This window comes from Pinus tabuliformis, chromosome Q (genome assembly GCF_031772625.1).
Source record: "Pinus tabuliformis cultivar Carrire ecotype Pingquan chromosome Q, CPIR1, whole genome shotgun sequence".
NCBI classification, from domain to species: Eukaryota; Viridiplantae; Streptophyta; class Pinopsida; order Pinales; family Pinaceae; genus Pinus; species Pinus tabuliformis.
This window is the reverse complement of record NC_142296.1, coordinates 294,466,898-294,480,114: the sequence shown is the minus strand read 5'-3', so window position 1 is coordinate 294,480,114 and position 13,217 is coordinate 294,466,898. Positions and strand designations below refer to the sequence as shown.

General features: G+C 42.2%; 2 protein-coding genes across 4 annotated transcripts in view; one reads left to right on the top strand and one right to left on the bottom strand.

Annotated features, from left to right (window-relative positions):
• The window catches only part of LOC149219381 (putative pre-mRNA-splicing factor ATP-dependent RNA helicase DEAH5), a 111,224-nt gene that overhangs the window by 62,450 nt on the left and 35,557 nt on the right, over positions 1-13,217 (top strand). The window lies entirely within an intron of this gene.
• LOC149219383 (uncharacterized) lies at positions 3,891-4,536 on the bottom strand. Its single transcript, XM_089382583.1, has 2 exons — positions 4,401-4,536; positions 3,891-4,277 (listed from the first exon to the last, which is right to left on the bottom strand). The coding sequence occupies exons 1-2, from the start codon at positions 4,526-4,528 to the stop codon at positions 4,058-4,060; spliced, it is 348 nt and encodes a 115-aa protein (XP_089238709.1). The 5' UTR covers positions 4,529-4,536; the 3' UTR covers positions 3,891-4,057.

The following is a 13,217-nucleotide window of genomic DNA, read 5'->3' as shown; positions in this document are numbered from 1 at the left end:
ATAAGCTGAAGGAAATTAAGAAGGGAAAAGATGAGAGTATGCAAGCATATTTCTTAAGGATCACCGAGATCAAGAATGATCTCCTATCTATTGGGGAAGTAGTTCCTGATAGGGAAATGACTATCACAACTCTCGGAGGGCTGCCACCTGAATGGTATATATTCAGGACTACTCTTCTCAACAATAATGTAATTCCTGGATTTGAGGAATTGATGGCAAGATGCATTCAAGAAGAAACAAGGATGGAAGAGCAAGAAATGCCCACACTTAAAGGCAATCCCTCTGCCTTTTCTTCTCATGCTAAAAGAAGAAACTATTCCGGGGCTAAATCCAAAGGAAAGGCCGGACCGAAAGGTGGAAGAAAAGGACGATGTTACAATTGCAACAAAATGGGCCACTATGCGAGGGAGTGCCCTAATAAAAGGGACTCACACCATGACGATGATCAAAATCACTTTCAAGGCAATCAAAGGAATGGCAGGTCCAATGGCAGAGGTAAAAGGAATGCTGGAAATCAAGGAAGAGGTCAACCCTTCAAGAAGGCAAGAAACTCCGGGTATGAATCTAATTTTGTTCACGATAAGCAAGATGAATACTATCTACCAGCGGCCCTCTCTACCACTGCTCCCCTAGAGTCGCTGGGAAATTGGCTTATTGATAGTGGTGCCTCAAGGCACTTCACTGGTTACAAAGAAGCTCTCTGTAATTTGATAGAGGAGACCAACCTGGAAATTGTTCGTGGGGACAACTCAAAATATCCCATGAAAGGTGTAGGGAATGTCACTCTTCAATTGAATTAGGGAAATACAATCCATTTACAAGAAGTCCTATATGTACCTGATCTCAAAAAGAACCTGGTGTCCATTTCGGCAATGGAAGACAAAGGCTACAAGGTGGCCTTCATCGATGGCAAGGTACTTGTATCGAAAAAGAACTTTAAAGATGCTTTCACTCTTGGGCTTCGAGTTGATTCATTATACCAGGTCGGAGGAAGTCCCCTAGGTGTCATGTCTTGTGACACATCTCTTTAGTCCGAACTATGGCATCGGAGGTTTGCTCACCATCATTATAAAGCTCTACCCGTTGTGAGACAAATGGTGACAGGGATGCCCGCGTTCAAAGTAGAGCAAGAAGGTGTATGTCCGGGATGTACCGAAGGAAAGCTCAAAAGGGGATCATTCCCCTCAAGCCATAGCAAGACCTCCGATATATTGCAGTTGGTTTACTCAAATATATCTGGTATGATGCCTGTGAAGTCCTTGGGAGGATATTTATATTACCTCACTTTTACAGATGATTATTCTCGCAAGACTTGGATATACTTCTTGAAAAAGAAGGATGAAGTGTTCTCTTGGTTTCGTCATTTCAAAGCCTTGATCGAGAATCAAACCGAAAAGAAGATCATGATCTTAAGGACCGATAATGGGATTGAGTATGAATCCAATGAGTTCCATGACTTTTGCAAAGAGGCTGGCATTAAGAGGGAGACTACAACAACATATACTCCTGAGCAAAATGGTGTGGCGGAAAGGAAGAATTATACGATTGTGAAAGCTGTCTGTGCTATGCTCCATGATCAAAGACCTCCGAAGTTTCTATGGGCCGAAGTTGCGAACACCGCCATATATATGCAAAATCGATGCCCTCATCAAGCATTGGGTTCCAAGACTCCCAAAGAAATGTTGACTAGTAAGAAACCTGACGTATCTCATTTTAGAATTTTTGGAAGTCCTATATATTTTCGTGTGCCGAAAGAGACAAGGAATAAATTGGGTGCATTTGGAAAGAAAGGAATCTTCGTGGGCTATAGTGAAAATACTAAGGGCTATAGAATCTATGTGGCTGGTCAAAGGGAAGTCGAGATTAGCCATGATGTCACCTTTGACGAAGATATGGCTCTTAGCAAAGTTGACAATCTTCCTACTCTAAGGGAATCTAAAGACATCGACACCAGGAAACCAGAGGGAAAGGATGATGAGACAATGCCCGATGTGGAAGAACTTATGGATCCTATTGATCCCCCTCCGCAAGAGCCTTCCTCTTCTAGGAAGAGGCTTTCATGGCTTAGGGGGACACTCGATGATGTTGAAGGACACATTGCACCTAGAGGGACTTTCTGGGAAAGTAAGAAGTCGGCCACGTATCAGGGATACTTGACCATCATGAGCATGATCATCCAAAATGAGCCTTCATCATTTGCATAAGCTGTCAAGCATCAAGTCTAAAAGGATGCTATGACTGAGGAATACGAGTCCATCATGAAAAACGATGTTTGGGATGTGGTCCCCAGACCCTAGGACAAAGCCGTTGTCACTTCGAAATGGCTTTACAAGATAAAGCATGGAGCTGATGGAAGTGCTAAAAAGTATAAGGCTCGTTTTGTCGCTCGTGGCTTCTCTCTGAAGGAAGGTTTAGACCATGACGAGATATTTGCACCTGTTGCCTGATATACCACCATTTGCTCGATCATAGCCCTTGCTGCTTCACAAGGATGGAACCTACATCAGATGGATGTCAAAACTGCATTCTTGCATGGTTCAATCAAAGAGGAAGTCTATGTGGAGCAACCCGAAGGATTTGAGATTCATGATCGGGAATGTCATGTGTGCAGGTTGAAGAAAGCCCTCTATGGGATGAAGCAAGCACCCCGAGAATGGTATGAGAGGATCGGTAGCTACTTGATGAAGTTGGGATTCACTAGGAGTGAATATGATCCTAACCTTTACTTTAAGGTTGAAGATGACAAACCTCTCATATTGGTGTTGTACGTTGATGACCTCTTTCTGACAGGGGTAGACCCTCTCATTCTCAAATGTAAGAGGGAGTTGGCTTCCGAGTTCGAGATGAATGACCTAGGACTGATGCACTATTTCCTAGGACTGAAAGTCTGGTAGAAACCAGGGGAGATTTTTCTATCTCAAGGAAAATATGTGGTGAAGATATTGGAGAGATTCAGTATGGTAGACTGCAAGCCTGTGACTACCCCGATGGAGCTTGACTTCAAGAAGTTATGCGGTAGTGCTGCCTGACCTGTTTTACAAAATGCTACCGAGTATCGTCAACTCATCGGAGCATTGATGTTCTTGGTGAACTCTCGTCCGGATATATGTTTTGCAGTCAACACATTGAGTCAACATATGGTTGAGCCTCACCACACACATTGGATTGGTGCCAAGAATCTGTTGAGATATCTTCGTGGCACAATCACTCATGGGTTGAGATACATAACCGGAAATGTGAGACTACAGGGATATATCGATGCTGATTGGGTAGGCAGTGTGGTGGACCGAAATAACACTTTCGGGTGCTGTTTCTCTTTGGGGTCTGCCTCGATATCCTGGATGAGCAGGAAGCAAAAGTCAGTGGCTTTGAGCATCGTCGAGGCAGAGTACATTGCTGCTAGCAATGTTGTTAAAAGCGCGATCGGGATTAAATCGGCGCCGGGAATAAAGCGGAAAAAATCGGCAAAAGCGGGAAAAAAGCGGAAAAAAGCGGGAAAAAAGCGTTTGGCACAAAAATATTCATTTTTTTTTTCATTTTTTCTCAATTTTTTTAATATCTAAACCATCTACAACATAAAATAAATACATTGACACATAAATATGATAAAAAAACTAATATATAAGATGTTTAATATCATTTCTAGCGCTAAAATCACACATAACATTGAATCATGTCCTGAATAGTAAGTCCTGAGTCCCAACTCAGCGTCAAAATATCAACAAAAAATATGATAATGTATCTCATCATGTCATAATGTCATATACAATAAAATGAAAGTCTAATCCTATTGATTTCCTCTGCCCCTCTTGCGAGAAAATGGCACAACTTTCTCTTTCCCTCTAGATGTAGAAGCTGGTGCCTGTGCTGGTGGAATTGGCAGTGGAGTCTGACGTGCTCTAGAAGCTGAAGAACTAGTAGTAGCAGCTACAGGAGGCTGAGGTAGACGGAGACCACGTCCTCTACTGGTGGTAGTGGTAGCCCGGGTAGGCGGTGTCACCTCCTCCTCCTGCTCCTCCTCCTCCACCTGCTCCTCCTCCTCCTCCTGCTCCTGCTCCTACTCCTCCTGCTCCTCCTCCTCCCCCTCCTCATCCTGCACTAACCAATCATCAGTGGGATCCATGAGAGGCCTCTCGGTCTCAACCCTCCATTCAGCAGTGGTGTCAATCCCATCCAATGAGATGGCTTCCGTATCAGGTGTCCTCTCTAGTTGTCTCACCCACAATCGAAGATTGTAGTAGACATAGACCATGTCATTAAGTCTATGGGACTCCAACCTGTACAAAGTTCATGAAATAATAATTAATAATTAATATTATAAAAAAAATATTGTTTAAAACTTTAATGAATTCAAAAATTTATTTGGAAATTTGCAATATTTTAAATGTTTAAGTGTTAACCTATTGCGCTTCTTGTTGTGTATTTTTTCAAATACACTCCAATTGCGCTCACATCCTGAGGAGCTGCATGTTTGGCTGAGGATGCGTACGGCAAGCTTTTGCAAAAGGGGTACTCTGCCACCATACATCTTCCACCATGCGTCTACAACAAAATTACAAATAAAATTTTAAATAAACATAAGAAAAAAATGGAATTTGAAGACACAATGAAATTTGAAACAAAGTTACAAAGTACAAACTAAAAAATACCTGGCATTTTAATCGTCCTATCAGTGACAGCCATCTCAAAGCCAAATGTGCCACCTGACATCTTATATGTCTCAATTTGTCTAGAGATCTCTATACGTTGTTCTGGAGATCTCACCATCTTCTGGACACAGGTTAATAATCCTTCCACGACCTCAGCATCAAAATCAAACCCACATGCATAAGAAAATGCAGGGTTCAGGAAAAGCCCAGCAGCATGAATGGGACGATGGAGTGTGTTGTTCCATCGCTCATCAATCACTTCCCATAGAAGGAGTTGTCTCTGAAACCCATCATCTCCCTTATCATCATAGTAGGACCGAATGGCTTCTTTGGCCCTGTCCATGGCTTCATACAAATAGCCCATTGCGGGCTTCTCACCATCAACCAACCGAAGAACCTTTACCAAAGGTTCAGTAACAGCGCACACCTCCTGCACTCCCGCCCAGAAGTCTTCCTGGTATGAAACTAGTCTGCACACGGCCTCTCCTTCTGGTTTGCGGCTCATTGACGAAGCACGCCACTCCTCTTAAAGAAACATTCTCTTCAAATCCCACATAGAATTCAAGAGGGATTGAAGAGATATGAAACTCGTCGCAAACCGTGTAATGGCGGGGCGCACCAACTCTTTGTTGTTGGTGCATTTTCTCATCAAGCTAAGCACAGATGTGTGATTGTAAATAAATTTTGTGATGCTTTTTGATGAGTCAACAATATCTTTGACAAAGGGAATTTTCCCTATGTCCTCTAACATCAAATCAATACAATGGGCAGCACAAGGTGTCCAAAATAAAGTAGGATGCCTGTCCATAAGCATTCTACTAGCAGCAACATAATTTGCAGCATTGTCCGTTATGGCTTGGACAACATTTTCTGCACCCACCTCCAAAATAAACACATCCAGCAAATCACATAAAGTTCTTGCATTTTTGATTTGATGAGTTGCATCAATAGATTTGATAAACATAGTCCCCTTGGGACAACTAACCAAGAAGTTTATAAGGGTTCTCCCCTTTTGGTCAGTCCAACCATCTGACATAACAGTGCATCCTGTTTGTGCCCATGATGCCCTAAAATCCTCCAATCTTTGGGTGCAGTCACGCTTTTCCTCTTGAAGAATCCGACCTCTGAAATCATGAAGAGAAGGGATTTTGTACCCCGGGCCAACACTGGCAATAGCATCAACAGTAGGTTGGAAAAATGGATTATTCCTTAAAATGCTGAAAGGAATATCACTCCAGAGGAGAAATTTTGCCATCAACCTATCAGCTTGTTCTTTTTCAGTTCTTTTTAGCATTGAACCGATAGTTGGTTGTGAACCAGGTGTGGTTCGAGGAACAAAAAATGATGATGCAGCTACCGGATTGACTGACGCTGCAGTAGAACCAGTGCCACTTGGCCCACTTCCTTCAGCTGACCTTTTTAGTTGCCTTTTGAGTTCTTCTTTGGCCTCTCTAGTGTGCTCTAATTCTCCCAATGCTCTCATGGCTCTTTGGATAATTTCAGGATTTGTATTTATACAGGGCCCCACATCACGTCCAGGGATTTGTGCAAGGTGGAACTTCAACCTGTACACCCCCCCGAATATCTCCTTTCCACACAACTTGCAATTCAAGTTTTGTCTATCATTCAGAGCTTTAGGTTCACCATATTCCCAGAAAGGATCCAATTTCCTTGGCATGTTTGTTTTTGAATTTTGAATTTGCAAACCTATGGAAAAATAAGGATTAGGAAATAGGAATTTAGGATTACAAATTACAAATTAGCATTTACAAAATTACAAAATCCCAAGTTACCCAACCAAATGGCAAATGCCAAAAAACAATGAAAATAAAAAAACATAAACAATGTTTAAAAAAAATGAAAAAAAAATAAAAAATTGGTTCCCATAGTCATACCAAGTTACCCATCCCAAATCAATGAAAAATTACAAAAAAATCTTTAAAAACAATGAACATTGAAAACAAATGGTGCCCATATGAACTTTCTCAACCAAAAACAATGAAAAACAAAGTTTATAACAAGGAAAACAAAAAAAATTTAATCTACATACCGTTTTTATGGACAAATTGGTGATCTTGTCTTGGATTTCTCCTAAAACCACTTGGATTCGCTCCCAAACCCTTCAGCTCTCCTCCACAAGGCGTCTCCTCCTCCTCCGCGCGGCGAAAGTCAGAAATGACTAATAAAAAATCGATTTTCATAACTTAAAGCCCGCTGCCCCGCGCCTTGGCGCTTTTTTCAATAAAAATCGCGATTTTTTTCGAAAAAATCGCGATTTTTTAGGAAAAAATCGTTATAAAATAAAGCCCGCAATTTTTTGGGATAAAAATCGCGATTTAAGCGGGATAGTGATAAAATCGCGATTTTTTGAAAAAATCGCGATTTTATCGCGATTTTAACAACACTGGCTGCTAGTATGGTCTCTTGTGAGGCGGTCTAGTTGCGGAAGCTCTTCAGTGAGCTATTTGGATTTACATTGGATAATATCGTGGTCCTGTGTGAAAACGAGAGCGAGATTCGTTTATCAGAGAATCCCGTATTTCATTATCGCTCCAAGCATATCGATATCAGGTACCACTATATCCGGGATATGGTGCAGCGAGGAGCAATAAGGCTCCAACATATTGATACAGATGAGCAGGTCGCTGACATTTTGACGAAGCCCCTGGGAAAGGTCAAATTCTTGACTTTCCGAGAATGACTTGGTGTCATTGAGAGACCCTCTTATGAGGGTCGTGTATGATGCATACATTGAGCTTTGGGAGCTCCAGGGGGCACGGGGTACTTCTTGGAGTGACATGCGACCACAGGGCGACTCACCCTCCCCTGGTGGTGCGATATGAACAGGGTGAAAGGTTCAACCTTCCCCTGTGATACCTCATGGTGACTGTGGGACAAGATGATTAGTTCTCCTGTGGGCGAGGATGATTAGTTCTCCCATGGCGACTGTTGGACAGGATGATTCATTCTCCTGTGGACAAGATGATTAGTTCTCTTGTCGAGGCATCCTACCCATGCAGTCTGGGACTCATGGGAAGTACCTCTCATCTGATCAATGAGTAGGGAAATGGGGTTAGGGACCATTAGTAGTACTATCAATGGACACATCGTTGTATCTACCGTACTCCCTATGCTAGGATGACCTCCATTGATCTGGGATCAGTGAGAGTGGTATGACACACTCTGAGACTGACTTCGGGTCAGTGGAGGATGGTATGATACATCCTCGATCATTTCTTCTTCTTCATAGTTCAACAGAGCAAAGCAGAGTCAAGCAGTGCAAGGCAGTGCATTTGATGGCAGGGATAGGACCGACAGTCAGACGGATTAGCAGATGGAGTTCTCCTTAGTTGAGAGGGAGTGTTAAAATTGGCAACTAGGGCCAAACTCCACGTGGGTCACCTTATGTATGGCAGCTGATATTTCTCCTAGATTCCTCTTGTCGAGAGGTGTAGGATTTATCTAAAGATCATCTGATTTCGACAAGTATTTATGGAGATATGAATTTATTTGTATTTACTTGACAAATTGTCAAGGTCGACCAACAGTTAAATGTGTGGCACACATGCCTAGCAAATCATATAAGTACAAGTGAGGTTGATTCATTATCAACTCATCTCATCTCAACTCATCTTCTCTCTCCTCATCTTATTGGGCCAGAAAAGGAGCAAGTTCTCTCACACGTGCAAGAAGAAGGACGAATTAGGGCAGCGTTGACTGATTTAGAGCAACGTTGACTTTTCTAGGGCTACGTTGACCAAGTGCTCAACTGTTTTATGGAGCATTGACCAAGGGATGACATGCGCTGACTTTTTGGGCACTGCGTTGACCAGTGTTGACCTGAAAGTTGACCAACGTTGATTGGTTAGGGCTGACTGCAGATTGCTGAACTTTGATTGCTGTTTGATTGAGTATTGCGAACTGTTTTGGGCTACTGAAGATAGCTATTGAAGACCGAGTTCTTCAAGTTTACTAGAAGTCAATTCGGGGCCGTTTTGACCAAGTTTGACTTCGCTGATTTAGGGTTTGCTGCTGCTGTTATAAAATTACAGAATTTTGAATTGTACTATTTCTCTCTGCTGAACTATTGAAGATTAAAGAAGAATTGATCAAAGGGTTTCCCCGCATTGGGGTTTGTCCCTGGCTAGCCGCCACATCTTGTGTCTCTTGTCTTGGCTTGTTTTCTGTCGATCGTTTAATGTTCTATCTGCACTTTACTTTATGTTTATGTGATTGCTAAACAATGGCTAATAAAAAGATTTGAAGTAAACTGCTCTAAGCATAGAACATACCATAATTTAACAAAAGTGCATTGAGGACAGGGCTAGTGCATGACATTGATTGAAAAAACATAACTTCCGTGAGGCATATTGTTGAAGGGGGCATCTAAAACTCCACACTTAAGATGGGTCAGCTTTATTATATATGTTATTATTCAACAATTGGCTCAGCGACTTCTCAATATAGGGGCCATTGTAAGTAAGATTGTGCATCAGTTCCAAAACATCCAAGAATCCATCCAATAAGAAATGCTCCATTGGTTCAAAAACATGCAAGAAGACGTTGACTCCTGTCATTTCCTTCATTGAGTACCAACATTGAGTGGATCACCTCTTTCATGGCAAGTGATCGCCACCTGGATCACGCCTATCAGTAGCGCCACCTAGGATTGCCTCTTGTATCAGCGATCAGCAATGAGAAAAGGCGGGTACTGCCGGAAAAGAGTCCTGGATTTAGTACCGACATTGAAATTTGTCATTTCCTTCATCGAGTACCAACATTGAGTGGATCCCCTCTTGACATGGAGTACCGGCGTCTAGTGCATTGAAACTGGGATCGACTCTTCTTGGATCGAGTGGATATCAACACTTGGAAATTATAGGGAAACGATCTGTAAAGGGTACATTTCACTAAAAAGAAAATATATGAAATTGGTCCAGCACTAACAACGACACTACTTATTAAACTAGCAACATCCTACGCAGCTTTTGTCAATTCAACAAGTTATTCTGTTGGTTCAGCATGAGTACCACCAATAGCACTTGAAGCATCGACTTATTCTGTTGATTATGACCTTCGTGATTGAGATGCAGTAGATCCAGCCACAGATCTATCAGTTCCAGTTGTTCTAGTTGTTGATCCGGTTGTGTAAGCCATTTAGTAAGTGGATTAAGCTTTTGACTCTGTTCATTATGCAATTGTTGAAGCTGCTGATTGAGCCAAAGATCCATAGCCATATCTTGTAGCAGCATATCCTTTAGCTCGAGCATATCCATATCATACAGTTCCATATCTAGTTCCAAAGCTAGTTGTCGTTGTTCCAATTTAAGTAGAACCAGCCACTCCAACACCATCTATAGATACATATCCACCAGCACCAAAGCAAGCAGTTCGATACCCAGAAGTAGCAAAGGCATAGGCAGCTAAGGTATACCACCCACTTATAGATCGATGAGATCTAGTGGTTGATTCAATAGTTCCAGATGCAGGTACATAACCCTTAGTCACAGAGACATTTCGAAAACTAGAAGCACCCCTTCTTCGTTCGGACCCATAACCATATCCAGTCCCATATGAACTTAGTGCAGGTCCATACCCATCAGCTTAATCCATTGACCCAAAAGCATACACAATAGAGCAACACCACTAGCAAAGGCTAGAGCAAAGGCTAGGGCAAAGGTACCTAGAATAGTAGTAGACCCAACGGTTGATGCTGTTTACTCAGTCACATATACAGACCGAGATCTATACAACCTTAGTAATACAACCTTAGTTATCGAGATTATTATCCAAAGTAAGAGTTTAGTTATTGAGATTAAGATTCCGATGCTCAAGATAGAGATCTATATGCTTATGTTCATGATATAAGAGATTTTGAAGTTCGTAAGCGATATCCTGATAGTAGAGCTTATAGTATAGAGCCTATTTCATTACGAAAACCAGATACAAAGCCTAATGTTCCAGACTATGACTATGCTTCTCAAGATTGTGAGCGTGATCCAGTTCTTTCACCACAACAAGTAGCATCCCTTCGTGTAGTTCCTGCTCTAATTGTCCTATCAGTATCCGAGCTACAAACAACAGATCTAGAAGCATACCTAGAAGCATAGGGAGATGCAGAGCCCAGATTCTGTAGATCTGTAAGCAACATAAGCTTCATATCCATACCAGGGTTACCCAGTGACGTATCCTCCAGCATCAGCTTCGCTCGAATAAGAAAGAAAGATGACCCTTCTTTACCCAAGACTACCTATCGTTCCTCACTACACATCTACCCAACCTGAGGAATTCATTCTCTTATTGGCTTTATTATACGTAAATACTGTGACAAAGCACAGGGACGCTTGCGCTGGGACAAAGAAAAGGTGAACCCATCGCGAACAATAAGAGAGAAAAGAATAGGGATTTTCGAACGTCATAAACTGTATCGAATGGCCTCCAGTGATAGTAGACTAGGGTGTTCATGAGCATTGCATAAACAGATGGAATCGATGAGATCAATTTGTTTGTTCCATATATATTATTTGATTCCCTGATGTGAATAGTGTAAAAGTATAGTCACCCTTACCAAATATTATCACTAATATTTCTAGTTCGATCTCGATAGGGGTCTCAGAACAATCAAACGCGTAGCTTTACCTGAGTGGGGGTACAACCAATGCCATCAATCACAGGCAGGGAATACACTGCATAACATTCATTCAATCATGGCCATTGGCTGGATTCAGGAGCAGAGAAATCACGGACACTGACCTACATTCAAGAGCTACACCCATAGATGGATAGACAAATAAGATGGATGGAGAGATAGGGGTGCCTACATCCACATACATCGATCGGGGTGCACTTTGAATGATTGGTTGATCGCAGGTCGTCATAGAAACAATACAAGGCAGGGTGCTTCTCATCCGTCATCCACAATCTAATGTGTAGTCCAAGTCATCAACCAATGGAGTGGGATGGATGGCTGAACAATGATGTATGTAAAAAGGCATCTCATCGGCAATGCAAGGACAATGGCAGGCACGGTAGAGTGGTGGTTGATAGCAGTTCCAAAGCAGCCTAACAACTACAATGACATATCTAATCGTTGGTCAGACGACATCAACCTAGCAACCAAGGCAAGGGATCAACCTTAGCAATCGCAGGGAAGGTCCACATCAGCGACACATTACAATACAACGAACACTTATGTGCACACACATATGCACCCATAATCCATTTGCGCTTGCTATCAGCGTTAGCGTATAACTTGGGAAACCATCGGAGAACACAAGCAGAGGGAATCCTCAAGAACCAAAATCAGCCATGAAAATGGAGATTCTTTAGAGAAGGAATCCATTATAGATTTCGTAGAGAGGGACACAACAGCTCCTTGCCTTTTCTAGTGAGCTCCTTGCCTTTTCAGGTAAGCTCTTGCTGTCCTTCGCTACACCTTTCATGTGGCTCTTAGTTCCTACCTTTCCTGCGCTCTAAATCAAATATATTATGAGCTTTTGCTATTGCCGTTAGCCATAGCACTATTATTCTCTTCGGAGCTGTATTTACAAACTATCTATTGCAGGAGCTTTTATTTGACTTTGGATACAAGGCTTCGGACAGAGTTTGATTCTCCTATAAAAACAGGAAAAAGCTACAAGCATCTAGTCAGGACAACAGTATAGGCACCCTAAGAAACCACTTATAGAGAGCTACAACTGCATCGTATTGCTAACTACATCGTACTGGGGAAATAAAAGAAAATCAATATGCTGGGGGATTATAGATCAAAACCCCCGCTCACCCTCCATGAAGAAATCACTTTAACTCGATCCCCCACCCACCGATGTGCATGCTATTATATGGGTTTTCCCTTCAAAACGACTAAGTTCCGGAGTCTTCGATTCACCTGAATAAACAACAAACAACTACTAAACAACGCATGCCAAGCTACCCGCCGTAGGTAGGGAGGTAGATATATAGAACCTGCCCTTCACTTTGAGAATCACTGTGACATACTACATCGATTTAGAATAACCAACACCACCCCTGCAGTAAACAGCTTCACGATTGAGAATTCATTTCATTGACCTTCTTCAGTAAGTCAGATCTATAATACTGACAATGCTTACCGGGTGGCAAAGAGAGTAGTTAGTGTGCGAGTCATTACGGGCAAGACTGCTTGTTCGCACAGCCCACCAAAAAGTGGGTGGAAATGGGAGGCGCGACTGACTTTACCTAGAGCAAACCTTTTTATTTACTATATTGCCCGAGCGTAGCCGTTTGCTAGATATGAAAAGGCCTTCTTTCTTCGGTCGAGGTGGTGCGTGCAAAATATGTGTGTGTCCTTAGTCATCTTACCCACCCTAGCGGAGAGTGGCTAAAGCCCCTATGTGGTATGTATGTGAGATGGGATTGAGGTTAGCGCAACTAACCTTCCTTAGGTATAGATGACGATATCGGTTGCTCGAGTTTTCCACTTTGTTTTCTCTCCTTCCACTTTCGTTTCCTTGCTTGATCTCTTACTTACTTACTTAACTTACTGACTTACGAGCGAGATGGTCGGAAGTGAATAAAGTGTCGAGTTGT

Excerpts from the sequence above, each read along its gene's own strand:
- LOC149219383 (XM_089382583.1), bottom strand. The coding sequence starts at position 4,528 with ATGTATGGTGGCAGAGTACCCCTTTTGCAAAAGCTTGCCGTACGCATC. Across the intron at positions 4,278-4,400 it reads CACAACAAGAAGCGCAATAG|GTTGGAGTCCCATAGACTTA; the intron begins GTTAACACTTAA and ends AACTTTGTACAG.